The 16,522-nt window shown below is 37.9% G+C and overlaps 1 protein-coding gene across 35 annotated transcripts in view; it reads left to right on the top strand.

The window, feature by feature from the left end:
- The window catches only part of BIRC6 (baculoviral IAP repeat containing 6), a 256,711-nt gene that overhangs the window by 64,097 nt on the left and 176,092 nt on the right, over positions 1–16,522 (top strand). For 17 of the 35 annotated variants that reach the window (XR_012422503.1, XR_012422504.1, XM_074012004.1 and 14 more), the window contains 6 exons: positions 4,407–4,556; positions 6,136–6,361; positions 9,214–9,374; positions 11,032–11,163; positions 11,634–11,765; positions 15,060–15,238. Coding sequence is in view for 33 of the 35 variants with exons in the window: in XM_074012004.1 (XP_073868105.1) it covers positions 4,407–4,556; positions 6,136–6,361; positions 9,214–9,374; positions 11,032–11,163; positions 11,634–11,765; positions 15,060–15,238 (980 nt within the window). In the remaining 2 variants the exon portion in view is untranslated. Of the gene's footprint in view, positions 1–4,406; positions 4,557–6,060; positions 6,362–9,213; positions 9,375–11,031; positions 11,164–11,633; positions 11,766–15,059; positions 15,239–16,522 lie in introns of those variants that run through there. The other 18 variants (XM_074012012.1, XM_005576162.5, XM_074012010.1 and 15 more) reach the window with 3 other exon arrangements.

The following is a 16,522-nucleotide window of genomic DNA, read 5'->3' as shown; positions in this document are numbered from 1 at the left end:
GCCCAGCTATTTTTTGTATTTTTAGTAGAGATGGTATTTCGCCATGTTGACCAGGCTGGTCTCCAACTCCTGACCTCAGGTGATCCTCCCACCTTGGCCTCCCAAAGTGCTGGGATTATAGATGTGAGCCACTGCGTCTGGCCTATGTTTAACCTTTTGGGAATCACCAAGTTATTTTCCACAGAGTCTGCACCGTTTTACATTTCCACAAGCAGTTTGGAAGGGTCCCAATTTTTCTACGTTCTGGCCAACATTTGTTATTTTTGGTCTTTTTGGTAATAGTCACCCTAGTGGTTGTGAAGTGGTATCTATTGTGGTTTTGGTTTGCACTTTCCTAATGAATAATGATGCTGAGCATTTCTTCATGTGTTTGTTGGTCATTTGTATTTCTATGATACATGTAGAAATGTCCATGTTTTTGTCCACTTTTGAATTGTTTGGTTTTTTTTTTGGTTGAGTTGTAGGAACTTTTTTAGAAATTCAGAATTCATATCTTAATAGATATGATTTGTAAATACTTTCTCACATTCTGTGGGTTGTCTTTTTACTTTCTTGATAGTGTCCTTTGATGCACAAAACATTGGCATTTTGAAAAAGTCCAGTTTTACTTTTTTGTTGATAATCTTACGTTCATACATCATTTTCCTGTTTTTCTTTAGTTTTTGTCCGTTGTTCCCTTTAGCTAATTGACTATATAAAGAGAATTCATTTAATGTTTTTGACTAGTAATTCCAATATCTGGGCTTTCTCAGGTATGGTTTCTGATAATTCTTTTTTTTTTTTCCTCGTGTAAATGGGCCATACTTTGCTGTTTCTTTGAGTGCTTTGTAATTTTTTGTTGTAGTCAGAACCTTCTGAGTATTGTAATGTGGTACCTCTAGAAATCTTATCCTCTCACTCAGGGAGATTTTGCTTGTTTCCAGCTGCAGCCATCCATTTGTGACATTTTCAAACTGTTTGTACAAAAGCTGTAGAACCCTCTCCCCACTCTTATCCTTCCAAAAAAGAGTTCTGTCTCTTTAAATCTTACTGTAGATCCTGTTTCGGCTTTTTCCCCTTAAATCTTCTGGTGGCTGCTGCTTGGAGAGGCAGCTGCAGTCTCAGAAGGGTGAAACCCAGGCAGGAGTCTATTCTGGTCCCTTAGGTAACTGCTAGACCAACCAAAATGCAAAATTTTGGGAAGAAAAGGTCCCTCCTGTCTGCCCTGGCACCAGCCAGCTGCTTCCAGCACATGTGCCACTTTTCCCCACAGCTGTGTCAGGGCTGAGGATGGAGGGGATGGTAGCTGGTTCATGTAGGCCACTGTCTTACCAGAGATCAGTCTCTCTGTAAATACCCTGTTCGGTCCCATAGTTCTGAAATACTTGATTCCAATCACACTTTCTAGTTCAGTGGTTGCTTTGGTGGAGGGACTGATCCCTAGAGCTTCCTACTCTGCCATTTGGCATGAAATCATTGGTCCTCATGTTGATTCTGGTTTCTTTTTCTGATACTGCTTTTTTTTTTGAGTTATATTTTCGTGCTTTAATAATACAGTCTACTTCAGAATAATACTTTATTCTCGTAAAATATGTAGGAACTTTGCTCTTATCTCCCCCCACCCCATACATTACATTTAAGTATGTTATAAACCCAACAAAATGGCTGGGTGCGGTGGCTCATGCCTGTAATCCTAGCACTTTGGGAGGCCAAGGTGGGCAGATCACCTGAGCTCAGGAGTTTAAGACCAGACTGGCCAACATGGCAAAACCTTGTCTCTACTAAAAATGCAAAAATTAGCCAGGTGTGGTGGGCATCTGTAATCCCAACTACTCAGGAGGCTGAGGCAGGGAGAATCACTTGAACCCGGGAGGCGGAGGTTGCTGTGAACCGAGATCACGCCATCACACTCCAGCCTGGGCAACAGAGCAAGACTCCGTCTAAAAAAAAAACCCACAAAACCAACAAAACGTGTTGTAATTATTTTATACAACCATTATCTTTTTTAAAAGTTGGCAAAGAAATGAGAAAAACATTTATTTATTGTATTCGCCTACTTACCATTTCTGTTCTTTATTTTTTCCAGTGAATTTGATGTTGCTTTCCTTCCTCTTAAGGGGCTTTCTTTGTTACTTACCATAAGGCAGGTTGCTAGCGTAAAGTTCTCTCAGTCTTTGTTTTTCTGGAAATGTCTTCATTTCACATTCATTTTTGAGGATTAACACTACCTAGAGAATCTGTTGACAGTTTCTCTCTGTACTTTAAATGTCATTCCATTGCTTCTGTCTCCATTGTTTCTCATAAGTGATCTATTAATTTGTGGTGGTGTTTTCATGTCTGATGAGTAATTTTTGTCTTGCTGTCTTCATGATCTTCCCTTTGCCTTTCACGCTCAAGAGCTTATATATATGTGTGTTATTTCTTTGTTTATCCTATTTGAGGGTAATTAAACTTGAGTAAATTTGCGGTTTTCTATTGGATTTGGTAAGTTTTTGCCCATTATTTTTACAGGTGGAATTCTCTTCTTTATGGAATTCCCATTACATGTATGTTCTTAATATTTTATCTGTCCCATAGGTCTCCAAGCTTCTTTTAATTTTTGTTTAATTTAATTTAATTTTTTTTGAGACAAAGTCTTGCTGTTGTCGCCCAGGCTGGAGTGCAGTGGCGGGATCTCAGCTCACTACAACCTCCACCTCCCAGGTTCAAGTGATTTTCCTGTCTTAGCCTCCTGAGTAGCTCGGGGGATTATAGGCGCCTGCCACCATGCCTGGCTAATTTTTGTATTTTTAGTAGAGACAGGGTTTCACCATGTTGGCCAGGCTGGTATCGAACTCCTGACCTCAGGTGATCTGCCCACCTCGGTCTCCCAAAGTGCTGGGATTACAGGCGTGAGTCACTGCTCCCAGCCTTTAATTTAAAAAATTTTTTTTTTGTTGTTGAGTCGTTTATACCATTATTTCCTGTAATTCTCTATACCCCTGACTTCCTCTTATTCTATAAAAATGTTTACAATAGATCCTTGAAGTCTTTGCTAAATCTGAAGTCTGAGAAGACATTTTAAGGTGCGTGTGTGTGTGTTTCACATGTTGAATGTGGGTCCCTCTTTCTTTGCATGTCTTGTAATATTTTATTTACTTACTGGACATTTAAGACAACACTATAGAAATCTAGATTTGGATCTCCCTACCTTTTGCCAGGTGGGTATTGCTTTGTTTTGTAATTCGTCTGGCTGAATCTGTGAAATCTCTTTTGTATTGTGCAGCTGCTGATTTCTGTCATTTATTCTGCCTAGTTTTAATTTGTAAGACTTGTTTCTTATTTTGTTTCTTCTGTGGCAGCATAGCTTAGTATTCAGCCAAAGATTGATAGGTTGTAGTGTCCAAATACCTTTAGCCAGTAAGGCTGTGCTCAAGTGTGCCCTGGCTTTTATTTTTTGTTGTGTTTTCTCAGGTCTCTTTTGCATAGGCATGGAGGCTTAGTTGACTGAGGATGTAGTAATGGCTTGGGCTCCCTCTGGTCTTTGCTGGACACGTGCACAGCCTCTGGTCAAGGTGGGATTTGTGGAGTGTTTACCAGGCCCACTGTGCTTCTCTCACTACATGTAATTCCGTGTTAAATCCCTGGTGTTTCTAGTGCTTTGCTTGCCCCAGACAGAATTGTGACCTCAAGTAGCAGACCTTTGTTTCCCATTGAAATCACCACTTTAAACTGGAAACTCTCCATCAATTGAGTCCCATCTGGAGATAACAGTGAATCTGCTGGTTTTCCCTGCTTACCTCACCCTCGTTAAATTACAGTTTTGTCTAGCTTTATAGTTGCCTTTCAGGAAGGGGATTTATCATCTTCCTTCTTCTGCCGTGCTAGACGTGAATCTCCAAATTAGAATGTTAGAATATACTATTTTTTTGTCTTAATTAATGCTAAATTTGCTGTCAGTTTTTTTCCTGTGACAGAGATTTTAAACTAGAAATTTTAGTTGCCTTCATTTCATTGTGAATGCTTTAAAAAATAAGAGTATTTGTCAAGTTTTGTTACTGTTGAGATTAAGAGATTTGGCTGTGGATTCCAGTATAGCTAGTGCCTCATCTGTAAAATAGCCACAGTAATAGTTCTACCACATGAGTTTTTGGTAAAGAGTAAATGAATTAATTAAAGCACTTAAAATACTGTCTCATAAAAGTAAGTACTAGATAAATACCTGCTTTCATGTATGTTTATGTATTTATCATTTTCTTCCTAAAAATTTGGCTTCAATTTGTAATTCCTTGGCAATTAAATTTCTAAACTCTTGGAAATACATCACATTGGTAGCTTTCCTTATCTGCCTATGAAGTGACATTAAATTGTTTCCTAAGTAGTATTACATTTGAATATTTGAATGTTTACCCATTTTTCATGTATCTATGAAATTTGCTGCACTGTAGGTGGTGAGCTTCATTTTCTCCAAATTGGAGGAACCTGTGATGATATTGATGAAGCTGATATACTAGTGGATGGATCTCTTTCTAAAGGAATAGAACCATCTTCAGAAGGTTCCAAGCCTTTATCAAATCCTTCAAGTCCCGGCATTTCAGGTTTGATATTAATTTTTTAAATGATTTAAAAAAATGATTAGGTATTGTCTTTTTTCTAGTTGTCGGAAGATGTAAACATATTAAAGTAAGGAGTGATTCTCAACCTGTGTGGTATGTTACTCAATATTTGTGAAGTCATCTAAGAGGTTAAAACAAACATTTCAGCCGTTAATGAGCTTTTAGTCTAATTAGGGGAGGAAAAAATCATATAAAAGAGAATTCGTTAAGTAAGTATAAAATTAGTAGACTGGCTCATTTATTAATATTACTACTGGAATTGCAAAGCTGAAAAAAATGCTGTCACTGAGTATATATTTAGGTGGTATATTCACACATATGTTGTCCCATCTTGAATCTCCAGATAGATTTGTTTATATTTGTTTGTTGTTTTTGCCTTTTTTCCCCCATCCTTGTCCCACATTGCCCTCCAGAGCTAATTTTTCAAAAGAAGTTCTGCTAGCATGTTACTCCCTGCCGAAAAATCATTATTTGCCTTGTAGACTTTTATGAAATCATTGTAGTCTGCTTCTCAATCTCCAATTACTTGAATTAACCAAGATGTCTTGGTTAAGTATACAACTTGGTATAAAAAGCTAAAATACTGAATATTCTCATATTTTATAGGTTATTGGTTGAATGGAGAAAGATTTTTATATAAAGTACAGAAAACTATTTTTTAGTAGAGGAAAGATGAATTTTGTAATGAAGAAATAATGTAAAGAAAGGAGATTGACATGCTGTTAATATTTACAAACTAATCAGATTTAAAAGGGTCTAGACTTTGAGAAAAAGATGTAATTTGAATTAAACTTGTAATAATTTTATAGAACTTGCCATCATTTTTTTCTTTGTGAAAATATTCTAAACCTACCAGATTTTATATTTTAGTATTTCATTACTTTTTAAAAATGAGAACAACAGCTTCTCAGCATTTTTTAATGTTATACATTTCACTGATATGAATACATGCATAGCATTTGTAAAGAAACCTAATCAGTATGAAGCACATTATTACTTTTATAATACTAGCATGTACACAAGATTTTCTTAACTGCCACAGAAATAGAAAAAACACAATTTAATTTTTCAGTTTGTAAGTATTTATTTACCATATAGCTTTTGACTGTTTTAGTTTTTTATTCATTATAAAAGGGCATATGTTATGTACTTGCTGATGTCTAGCATTTATTTTGTAAAAAACAGGGTCTAAAAGTGAATTTTGGTCTGATGTACATTGGCTTGCACTTTAGTACCACTACTTTTCTTGCCGTCCTTATTAGGGCTAAAGTTCAGTAAGACCTTTTCTGACGGGTTTGGGTTTCTTCAATAGTGAGTATTGTCTCTAATTTTAAATATTTAAGTTAGAATTTTCTTCTTTGCTATTATTTAGCCAGAGTTAGTTATCTTAGTTATATGTAGATACCTGAGTCCACTTTATTAACTTTCAGAATATTTGGCAAGTGTTGCAATAGAAAACATAACCGTGAATTAAAACTTCATTGTCTTTTTTTTTTTTTTTTTTTTTTTTTTTTTTTTTTTAAAAACACCTATTTCAAATACTACTCTCACTAATTTTAAGGAGTTGATTTATTGGTGGACCAGCCATTCACCCTCGAAATCTTGACATCTCTAGTGGAGCTAACCCGCTTTGAGACTTTGACTCCAAGGTTTTCAGCGACTGTTCCTCCATGCTGGGTAGAAGTTCAACAAGAACAGCAGCAAAGGAGGCACCCTCAACATTTGCATCAGCAACACCATGGTGATGCTGCTCAGCATACTCGAACTTGGAAACTACAGACCGACAGGTAAAAGATTTTCCGAAGATGTTTAATTTTAAGTTAATGTTATATATTTGTTAGAGACAATGTAGAATTCCTAGGTTTATTACTGTTTATCTTTTTTTTTTTTTTTTTTTTTTGAGACAGTCTCATTCTGTCACCCAGGCTGGAGTGCAGTGGCACGATCTCGGCTCACTGCAACCACTGCCTCCTGGGTTCAAGTGATTCTGCTGCCTCAGCCTCTCAAGTAGCTGGGATTACAGGCGTGTGCCACCACGTCTGGCTAATTTTTGTATTTTAGGTAGAGATGGAGTTTCACTCTGTTGGCCAGGCTGGTCTTGAACTCCTGATCTCAGGTGATCCACCCACCTTGGCCTCCCAAAGTGCTGGGATTATGGGCATGAGCCACCGTGCCTGACCTGTTTATCTTTTAAACTGTCTAAAAGATAAACAGTAATATACCTAGGAATTCTGTGTTGTCTCTAACAAATATGTAAGCTAATTTTTGTATGTTGATGACTTTGTTCCTTCTATTTGTCACACTGATTTTGGAAACTTACATTCTTTTTTTTTTTTTTTTTTTTTTTTTTTTTTTTTTTTTTTTTTTTTTTTTTTGAGACGGAGTCTCGCTCACTGCAAGCTCCGCCTCCCGGGTTTATGCCATTCTCCTGCCTCAGCCTCCCGAGTAGCTGGGACTACAGGCGCCTGCCACCTCGCCCGGCTATTTTTTTTTTGTATTTTTTAGTAGAGACGGGGTTTCACCGTGTTAGCCAGGATGGTCTCGATCTCCTGACCTCGTGATCCGCCCATCTCGGCCTCCCAAAGTGCTGGGATTATAGGCTTGAGCCACCGCGCCCGGCCCAGGAAACTGATATTCTTATTCTGAATTTTAGGATAAAATAATGAGAGTAATTTACTACTGCAATTAGTTTGGTGACTTAGTTCACAGATTTATTTAACAAATACTCAAATGCTTGTTTTGTATTTAATAAAAGCAGGCACTGTTATAGTCACTAGTAATATGGGTCTCATGGAATTTACCTCCTAATGGCAATAGAAAGTAGACAGATACATATACCATGGCATATGGGCATAAAAGCTATGAAGACTGTTAAAACAGAGTATGGCAATCGAGTAGTTGTTGGATAGGTAATTGCATGTAAGTGTGAGAAAGTGAGAGAAAAAGAGAGACAGTGTGTATGATATTTTCAATATAAGGGGCCTAAGAAAGTCTTCCATGACAATAGCAATACAGAACCCTGAGGAGTATATTTTGTGAATTCTAGGAAGAGAAATATGACCATTGTTGTTGGAGTGCTGTGAATATAGGGAAGAGTGGTAGGGAGGGAGATCCAAAGAGGTAGCTGTGAGCTGGGGATGATCACTCATGCTTGTAATCCCAGCACTTTGGGAAGCCAAGGCAGGTAAATCACTTGAGGCCAGGAGTTTGAGACCAGCTTGGCCAACATGGTGAAACCCCATCTCTACTAAAAATGCAAAAAGTAGCTGGGTGTGGTGGTGTGCACCTGTAATCCCAACTATTCGGGAGGCTGAGGCAGAGAATTGCTTGATCCTGGGAGGTGGAGGCTGCAGTAAGCCAAGATTGCGCTCCACTGCAGTCCAGCCTGGGCTACAGAGAGAGACTCCATCTCAAAAAGAAAAAAAGAGGTAGAGGGTACCTGGGAGCTGGATAATGAATGCCTTTATAAAAGGTCAGGCACAGTGGCTCATATCTGTAATCCTAGCATTTTGGGAGACTGACTCAGGAGGATCACTTGAGCCCAGGTGTTCAAGACCCACCTGGGCAATATAGGGAGACCTTGTATCTATAAATAATAAAATTTAGCTGGACATGGTGGTATGTGCCTGTGGTCCCAGATATTTGGGAAATTGAGGTGGGCGAATCACTTGAGCCCAGGCGGTCCAGGCTGTAGTGAGCCATGATTGTGCCACTGCACTCTGGCCTGGGTGACAGAGTAAGACCCCCATTTCAAAAAAAAAAAAAAAAAAAAGACTCTCATGCTACGTGAGATGGGAAAGTGTTAGCAGGTTTGAATACAGGAGTGATGTGGTATGATTTATATTTTACAAAGATTACTTTGACTTCTGTATTTAGAATGATGGTTGTGGTGGTGGAGGGCAGTGATAGAATGGTTCTAGTTTGGTTGCTGTTGTGCTAATTCAGGAATGCTGATGGTAGCTTGGACCATTGTGGTAGTGATGGAGGTAGTGAAAAGAGTGGTTAGATTCTGGATATAATTTGGAGGTACAAGAAATAGAATTTGCTGATGTATTGAACATACTGTGTGAGAGAGGAGAATAAAGGATGGCTTTCAGGTTTTGGTCTGAGTTCACTGGAAAATGAAGTTTCTGTTTACTGAGATTTGAGAGTGGGTTTTTCATAATGAGTTTGAGATGTTTAGTAGACTTTTGGATGTGAGCCTTACATTTAGTGGAGGAGTTTGGAGATTTTCATTTTCCAGCATATATATAGCATTTAAAACCCAAGAATGAATATATATAAGAAATGCAAGAAATTGTTGTTTTAAAATGAAGATTCTGGGACCCTATTCATAGATCTAGGGTGGGTACCAGGAATTTGCAGGATATTCACATTAAATCATTCACACTTTGAGGAATAAGAGTTTATTGGTATGTGCGAGTCTCAAGGCAGGTGTAGATTTCTAAAGTAAGATCATTCATTGCCCTATGTTTAACCTTCTCCTTTGGGAGCTATTTTCTCTCTTGATCCCATTGAGAAACACTGAATTTTATTGGAAGCTGCAAAGCAAAAAGTAGAAAGGTGACCTTAATGATAATATGGTTGTGGCTGAAGTAAGATATTTGCTTTATTTAGCATTTTTCCCCTTATTTGACAGCAACAGCTGGGATGAACATGTATTTGAATTAGTGCTACCTAAAGCTTGTATGGTTGGACATGTGGACTTCAAATTCGTTTTGAACTCAAACATCACCAATATTCCACAGATACAAGTGACACTGCTGAAAAATAAAGCTCCAGGATTAGGGAAAGTCAATGGTAAGAATGGATCAAAATTTATTGTCGAAGATTTTATTTTGTGGTTGATTTCTGAAACTAATTTTCAACTTGGCTAAGTTTCGTGTCCCTTTCTGCCTGTTATTGCCATTTGCCTGCTCTACTTTTTGTGATTTTATTTAGAAAAGTAATTCAGAGAACATTTCAAAACTTTTCAGTAACCCAGTAATGTTCAGAATTGCATAAACTTGAATCATATAATTATGCTTTTTTGGAAGTGGGATTAGTTCCTGTGTAAATTAGTTTGACTTTTAGCATTACTAGCTTTATGTATTTCTTTTCTTAGGAGAAGACTTGATTGTGAATAGAACTGTTATGAAAGTTACTTTCAAGGTTATTAGTGAAGCCAGCCTTTCATGTAATGCTAAAAATACGCTCATTTTTATTTAGCTTTCTTACAAGTTCAGAATTTGTTGTACTGAGTTATTAAAGTAGATTATACACATTTAGCATGGTTAGAAACTAGCTGTTACTACTCACTGTTTTCTCCTTAATAAGTTAGTTTAAGGGGCTGGGGATAATTTCACGGTAAAATGGCAACTTAACTCCAGTTTGAAACATTGAAACTTGAAAATTTTCCTTTTTGAAAAAGTACGCATACATCTGGCACTCTCTATCTGTGGGTTTCACATCCCAGCAGTCTACCAACCTCAGAAACAACCAATCATGGATTGAAAATATTATTTTGGGTGGGGGTGGGAAATAAAAAATCAATACAATAAGAAAATATACAAATAAAAAGTAATATTAGACCACATATGGTGGCTCATGCCTCTAATCCCAGCATTTTGAGAGGCCAAGGCAGGAGGATCACTTTAGCCCAGGAATTTGAGACCAGCCTGGGCCGTGTAGCAAGACCACATGGCTGCAAAAATTAAAAAAAAAATTAGCTGGGTGTGGTGGTGTGCACCTGTGGCACTACTCAGGTGGCCGCACTCATGAGGCTGAGGCAGGAGGATCACTTGAGCCCAGGATTTGGAGGTTACAGTCAGCTATGACTGCACCACTGCACTCCAGCCTAGGTGACAGAGTGAGACTCTGTCTGAAATAAATAAATAGTATTTGCATGGCATTCATATTGTATTAGGTTTTATTAGTAAACTACAGATGATTGAAAGTATACAGGAGGACATGAATAAGATTGTATACAAATATTATGCCATTTTGTATAAGGGACTCGAACATCTGTGGATTTTGGCATCTGGGAGGGTCCTGGAACTAATTCCCTACAAATACCGAGGGGCAGATGACTGTATGTGTGTCTGTGTATTTATGTGAGTTTGTGTGTATATGGGTGTGTTTGTATGTGTGCAATCTTTTGACAGATTTTGAATTAATTGGGTAGAGGACTCAGGATTTAGTAGTTTTAAAGCTCTGCAAGTGCTTATAGTATGCAGCCTAGGGTAAGAACTTTTAGTTTAGGTGCCAGCAGATTGTTTCTTTAGGCAAATATTTTATTACCATTAAAAGAGAGAAGAATGTATAAAACAATTGAATCAAAATTTTCCTCCAACCATTTTAAAGCATCTGTGATGAAAATCACACAAGTTCCCAAGTTAACAGGAAATTTTAGATTTTTTAGGCACATAAATCATTGATATTAAAGAAAATTAAGTTTACTAATATTTTTATCCTCTAGAAACAGCAGTAGATAGGCAGATCACCTTTCCTTTGTCTCCAGCTCTTAACATTGAAGTGGAACAAAATGGGAAACCGTCCCTGGTTGATTTGAATGAAGAAATGCAGCACATGGATGTAGAGGAATCACAGTGTGAGTTAAATTATAGAGCTGTTGTCCATGACAGTAAAAGGAGTAGTGATCTGAATGCAACATGTCGGGCAAGATTTCCTTATGGCTTGCAAAAACTTGGTTTCAAGAACACAATTAAAAAATAACCTATAATTCTGCTTTGGCAATATGCTTTAACTTTCAGCTCATCTTTTGTGAACACAGCTGCGCTAATACTTGCATTCTTGGTTTTTAATATCTTGGGATTTGAAATCAAGTCGTGATTTATAATTTTTTGAAAATAAAGGTGAATTGTAAAATAATAGGGGAATGGAAAACAATGTAACAAATAATTGATTATAGTTCCTTAGCATGACAATTCTTATTTTAACACATTCTAAGTATGGTAATTTTTGTGGTGGTATTATATGTAAATGGGATGATATTTGCTTATTAAATATTACATTTTAAATAAATGAATTTAAAAGAAAAATATGTATTTTTCTTTTTAGGTCTTAGATTATGTCCATTTTTGGAGGATCATAAAGAAGACATTCTATGTGGGCCAGTATGGCTTGCTAGTGGCCTTGATCTATCAGGGCATGCTGGGATGTTGACGTTAACAAGCCCCAAACTTGTTAAAGGTGAAGTAATGTATTTTACAAAAGCAGAATTAATAATACCACAGTTGTAAAAAGGATTAAAAAAACCTGATCTCAAAAAAATAAGATTGTTTTCTTTGGGACTTTCATTTGAAATTTCATCAGTTTGCTGGTAGCTGAGGTCATTTCCTGTCATAAGTAACTGTATGGTTATCTGATCCCACTTTTTGTGTCTTAGAGGTCTCAGTGCTTTTTGAAAAAACATTGAAGAAATGACTACAGGATGACGTAGTGTGATGTAACAGAGCTCTTTTGAGTAAGCAGACATTATGTTCTGCCGTTTTTACCCTTCCTATCACATCAAAGTCTTATCTTTTCAGAGTTTTATTATATATTATTACAGTATCTTCCCTTAAAGGAGGTTTTTTTTGGCTTTTGTTTTTTTGAGATAGTCTCATTCTGTTACTCAGGCTGGAGTGTAGTGGCGCGATCTTTGCTTGCTGCAACCTCCGCCTCCCAGGTTCAAGTGATTCTCTTGCCTCAGCCTCCCAAGTAGCAGGGATTACACCCAGCTAATTTTTGTGTTTTTAGTAGAGACGGGGTTTCACCATGTTGGCCAAGCTGGTCTGGAACTCCTGACCTCAAGTCATCTGCCCACCTTGGCCTCCCAAAGTGTTGGGATTACAGGCATGAGCCACTGCAACTGGCCAAGAGAGGTTTTTGTTTTGTTTTTTTGAGACAGAGAGTCTCGCTCTGTCATCCAGGTTGGAGTGCAGTGCTGTGATCTCAGGTTGCTGCAACACCCGCCTCCCAGGCTCAAGCAGTTTTCGTGCCTCAGCCTCCTGAGTAGCTGGGCCTACAGGCGTGTGCCACAATGCCTGATTAATTTTTTGTAGTATCAGTGGAGATGGGGTTTCATCGTGTTGCCCAGCGTGGTCTCGAACTCTTGAGCTCAGCCAATCTGCCTGCCTGGGTCCCCCAAAGTGTTAGGATTGCAGACGTGAGCCACTGCTCCAGGCCAAAAGAGGATTTTTATTAGAAGAGCTTTGACAATATCATACAATGATTTGAGTGTCATAAACAAATGCAGATTATAATGAATGTTTTAAAATAATGGGCTACCATGTTGATAATAAATAGAAATATCAGTAATAGGACGTTTTCGGCTTTTGTATCCTGGGGTGAATTTAAAAAAGCAACACAAAATGACTAGTTCAGTTGTTAAAGTAATTTGGGGTGGGGTGGGATGTAGAGATCTTCTCCAACCCAAGAAAATAGCTGACCATCTATATGTCAACTATTTACATTTGTGTACATTTGCTTCCTAATGTTTGTCCACATTCATACATAACCGTTTAATTGCAGACGTAGTACAGGTCAAGTATCCCTTATCTGAAATGCTTGGGACCAGAAGTGTTTCAGATTTCAGATTTTTTTCTGGTTTTGGAATATTTGTGGTATACTTGTAATATTTGTGGAATACTTAAGTATTCCTGATCCAAAAATCCAAACTATGAAATGTTCCAATGAGCATTTCCTTTTAGCATCATATCGGCTTTCAAAGAGTTTTGCATTTTGGATTTTCAGATTAGGGATACTCAGCCTGTATATACGCAGGTTTTGTGCTTTCTTATTGTCATTAGGTTTTCGAGATGTTATGTGTTAGGTTTCATGCTGGGATACAGTAGTGAACAAAAAGTAATAAAATCTCAAATTGTTTAGATTATAAGTTTTGTTCAATGAGAGTGTGAATCTTAAATTTTTATGTGGAAATAGAAATATTGGTGTTTTAAAATATTTTTTATTTTTTAGAGACACAGTCTCCCTGTGTTGTCCAGGCTGGTCTCCAACTCCTAGGCTTAAGGGGTCCTCCTACCTTGGCCTCCCAAAGTGCTAGGATTACAGGTGTGAGCCACCACATCTGGCCAAAAGTGCTGATTTTGACAAAATGGAGTATAGAATTACATGTGTTTGGAAAGCCTCAGTACTGTTAAAAGTATTAATTTTCTTAGAGTATACTAAGATTTTTTTCCATAAAATTCTCCCTAACATCTTTGAAACTGAACAAAGTAAGTGCTAAGTTTTTATGGAAGAGTAAAGGGGTAACATTGGCCAAAATTTTGAAACAGAATGTCAGATACCACAACACAGAGAATAGTACAGTAGTGTTAAGAAAAATGTAACAAGGCCGGGCGCGGTGGCTCAAGCCTGTAATCCCAGCACTTTGGGAGGCCGAGACGGGCGGATCACAAGGTCAGGAGATCGAGACCATCCTGGCTAATCCGGTGAAACCCCGTCTCTACTAAAAAATACAAAAAACTAGCTGGGCGAGGTGGCGGGCGCCTGTAGTCCCAGCTACTCGGGAGGCTGAGGCAGGAGAATGACGTAAACCCGGGAGGCGGAGCTTTCAGTGAGCTGAGATCCGGCCACTGCACTCCAGCCTGGGCGACAGAGTGAGACTCCGTCTCAAAAAAAAAAAAAAAAAAAAAAAGAAAAAAAGAAAAATGTAACAGTGTAGTGCTAGCACAGCAGGCAGGTAGCTAAGTAGAGTGATAGCATTTATAATCTTGAAAAGATTTAATACCTGGTAATGCAGCAACAGACTGATAGTTTGCTGGCAGATGTAGTAATTTGATGATAATTAAGAAATGTATTTTATATATAGATTGTATAGTATCCCCGTTTAGTTAGTATAAAACACGTACTAGTGATAATAATTATTTGAGTGCTTTCCTTGTGCCAAGCACAGTTAAGTGTGGTTTAGTTAACTCTGAGGTAGGAACTATTAGTATCATTTTACATTAAAAAACTGAGCCACAGAGAGGATAATTTGTCACGTGCCTAATAAATGGCAGAGCCTTTATCCAAACCCAGGTAGTGACTCCATAGCCTGCATGCACATTTTTAACCATCAGTACTGTAATGCTATGTGTATATATGCACATATATATGGATGTGTGTACATGTATGCACAAGAAGACTGGATGGATATACTGTAATTATCTGGATGATAGCTTAATGACAGTTTTGTGTGTGTGTAGTTTACAACATTTTTACCATTAAAATGAATAAGATTGGGGAAAAAACATGCCAAATGTTTATCTCAGTTAGTCAAAGATAATGGTTTTATACTATTCACATCATTCCTTTGTTCATTGTTTTTTGCTGACAGCATGTGCAGGTGGTTCAACTTTCTTCTGCTCAAACATAACTTGAAAGTTCTGGCCTACTGTACTTTTTGTGGAGTTAGTTGTTGATCTTGTTCTACGAAGATGAAAAACAGTGAGAATTTATTGGTGATTCAGTTATTTTCCCCATTCTACTCCACTTCTCTAGGTATGGCAGGAGGAAAATATCGTTCGTTTTTAATCCATGTCAAGGCAGTGAATGAAAGAGGAACAGAAGAGATTTGTAATGGTGGAATACGTCCTGTAGTAAGGCTTCCATCCCTAAAACACCAGAGTAACAAGGGTTACTCACTTGCTTCACTTTTGGCTAAAGTTGCAGCAGGCAAGGTATGAAACTGTCATTTTGAGCAATAACAATACTGTTGTAAACATTGTGGATCAGATTTAACACACTGTTAGAAGTAGTATGACCCTTCAGTGATGTTTTACTATACACTTGATTTGTTTGTATTTTTTCTTTGGAGTGACTTAAATATATTTGGAAAGAGAAATGTTTTGAATTAACTTTATTATTTTATTTTATTTCGTAGTTTTGAGATGGGGTCTCACTCTTTCCCCCAGGCTGGAATGCAGTGGCGCAAACTCGGCTCACTGCAACCTCCACCTCCCACGTTCAAGCCATCCTCCCACCTTAGCCTCCCTAGTAGCTGGGATCACAGGCATGTGCCACCACGCCCAGCTAATTTTTGTATTTGTAGTAGAGACGGGGTTTCACCATGTTGGCCAGTCTGGTCTCGACTCCTAACCTCCAGTGATCTGCCCACCTTGGCCTCCCAAAGTGCTGGGGTTACAGGCGTGAGCCACTGCACCCAGCCTGAATTAACTTTAGGCAAATTACCTAGCTTTTATAATGTGTACTGAGTAGAGAGTAATTGTTAGCAGATATTTCCCTTTATAATTATTTTAGACCATAATGTTTATTTTTTTTTGGTATGAGAGTTTCTTCATATGCCCTTTATTGGCAACTCACAATCTTGTTTTTGGTGAATATTTGGGAGTATACAGAAAGAAGTTGGGGAATAATTTTAAGAGAGGTTCTAATCCTCATGGTTGATTTTCTGAAAGTAGCTGTGAACCGTGCAGCTCTTTACAATTGACTTATCTTGGATTTCGTGGAACTCAGGAAGGAGGTTTTGTTTATCATCATTATTCATAAGGTATCATACTGATACTGATCAGTAATACCAATCATCTTACATATATATATAGGTCTTCCAGTTTTTCAAGGACTTCTGTATACTTTATCTGATGTAATCTTCGTTATAACTCTGAGGTAGGCATAGCAGGTTCTGTTACCTCCCTTTTTTAAATATTGAAAGTAAGTGAACCTTAGCGATTGGGGAGCCTGACATATCTCACGTAGTTATTTTATTTTTTATTATTATTATTATTAGTAGTAGTAGTATTAGTATTTTTGAGACAGTCTTGCTCTGTTGCCCAGGCTGGAGTGCAGCGATATAATCTCAGCTTACTGCAGCCTCCACCCCCTGAGTTCAAGTGATTCTCTTGACTCAGCCTCCCAAGTAGCAGGGATTAAAGGCACTTGCCACCATGCTTGGCTAACTTTTGTATTTTTTGGTGGAGACGGGGTTTCACTGTGTTCGTCAGACT

The sequence above is a fragment of the Macaca fascicularis genome, chromosome 13 (genome assembly GCF_037993035.2).
Source record: "Macaca fascicularis isolate 582-1 chromosome 13, T2T-MFA8v1.1".
NCBI classification, from domain to species: domain Eukaryota; kingdom Metazoa; phylum Chordata; class Mammalia; order Primates; family Cercopithecidae; genus Macaca; species Macaca fascicularis.
Note: the sequence above shows the minus strand (reverse complement) of the source record. Positions and strands in the feature narration are given on the sequence as shown.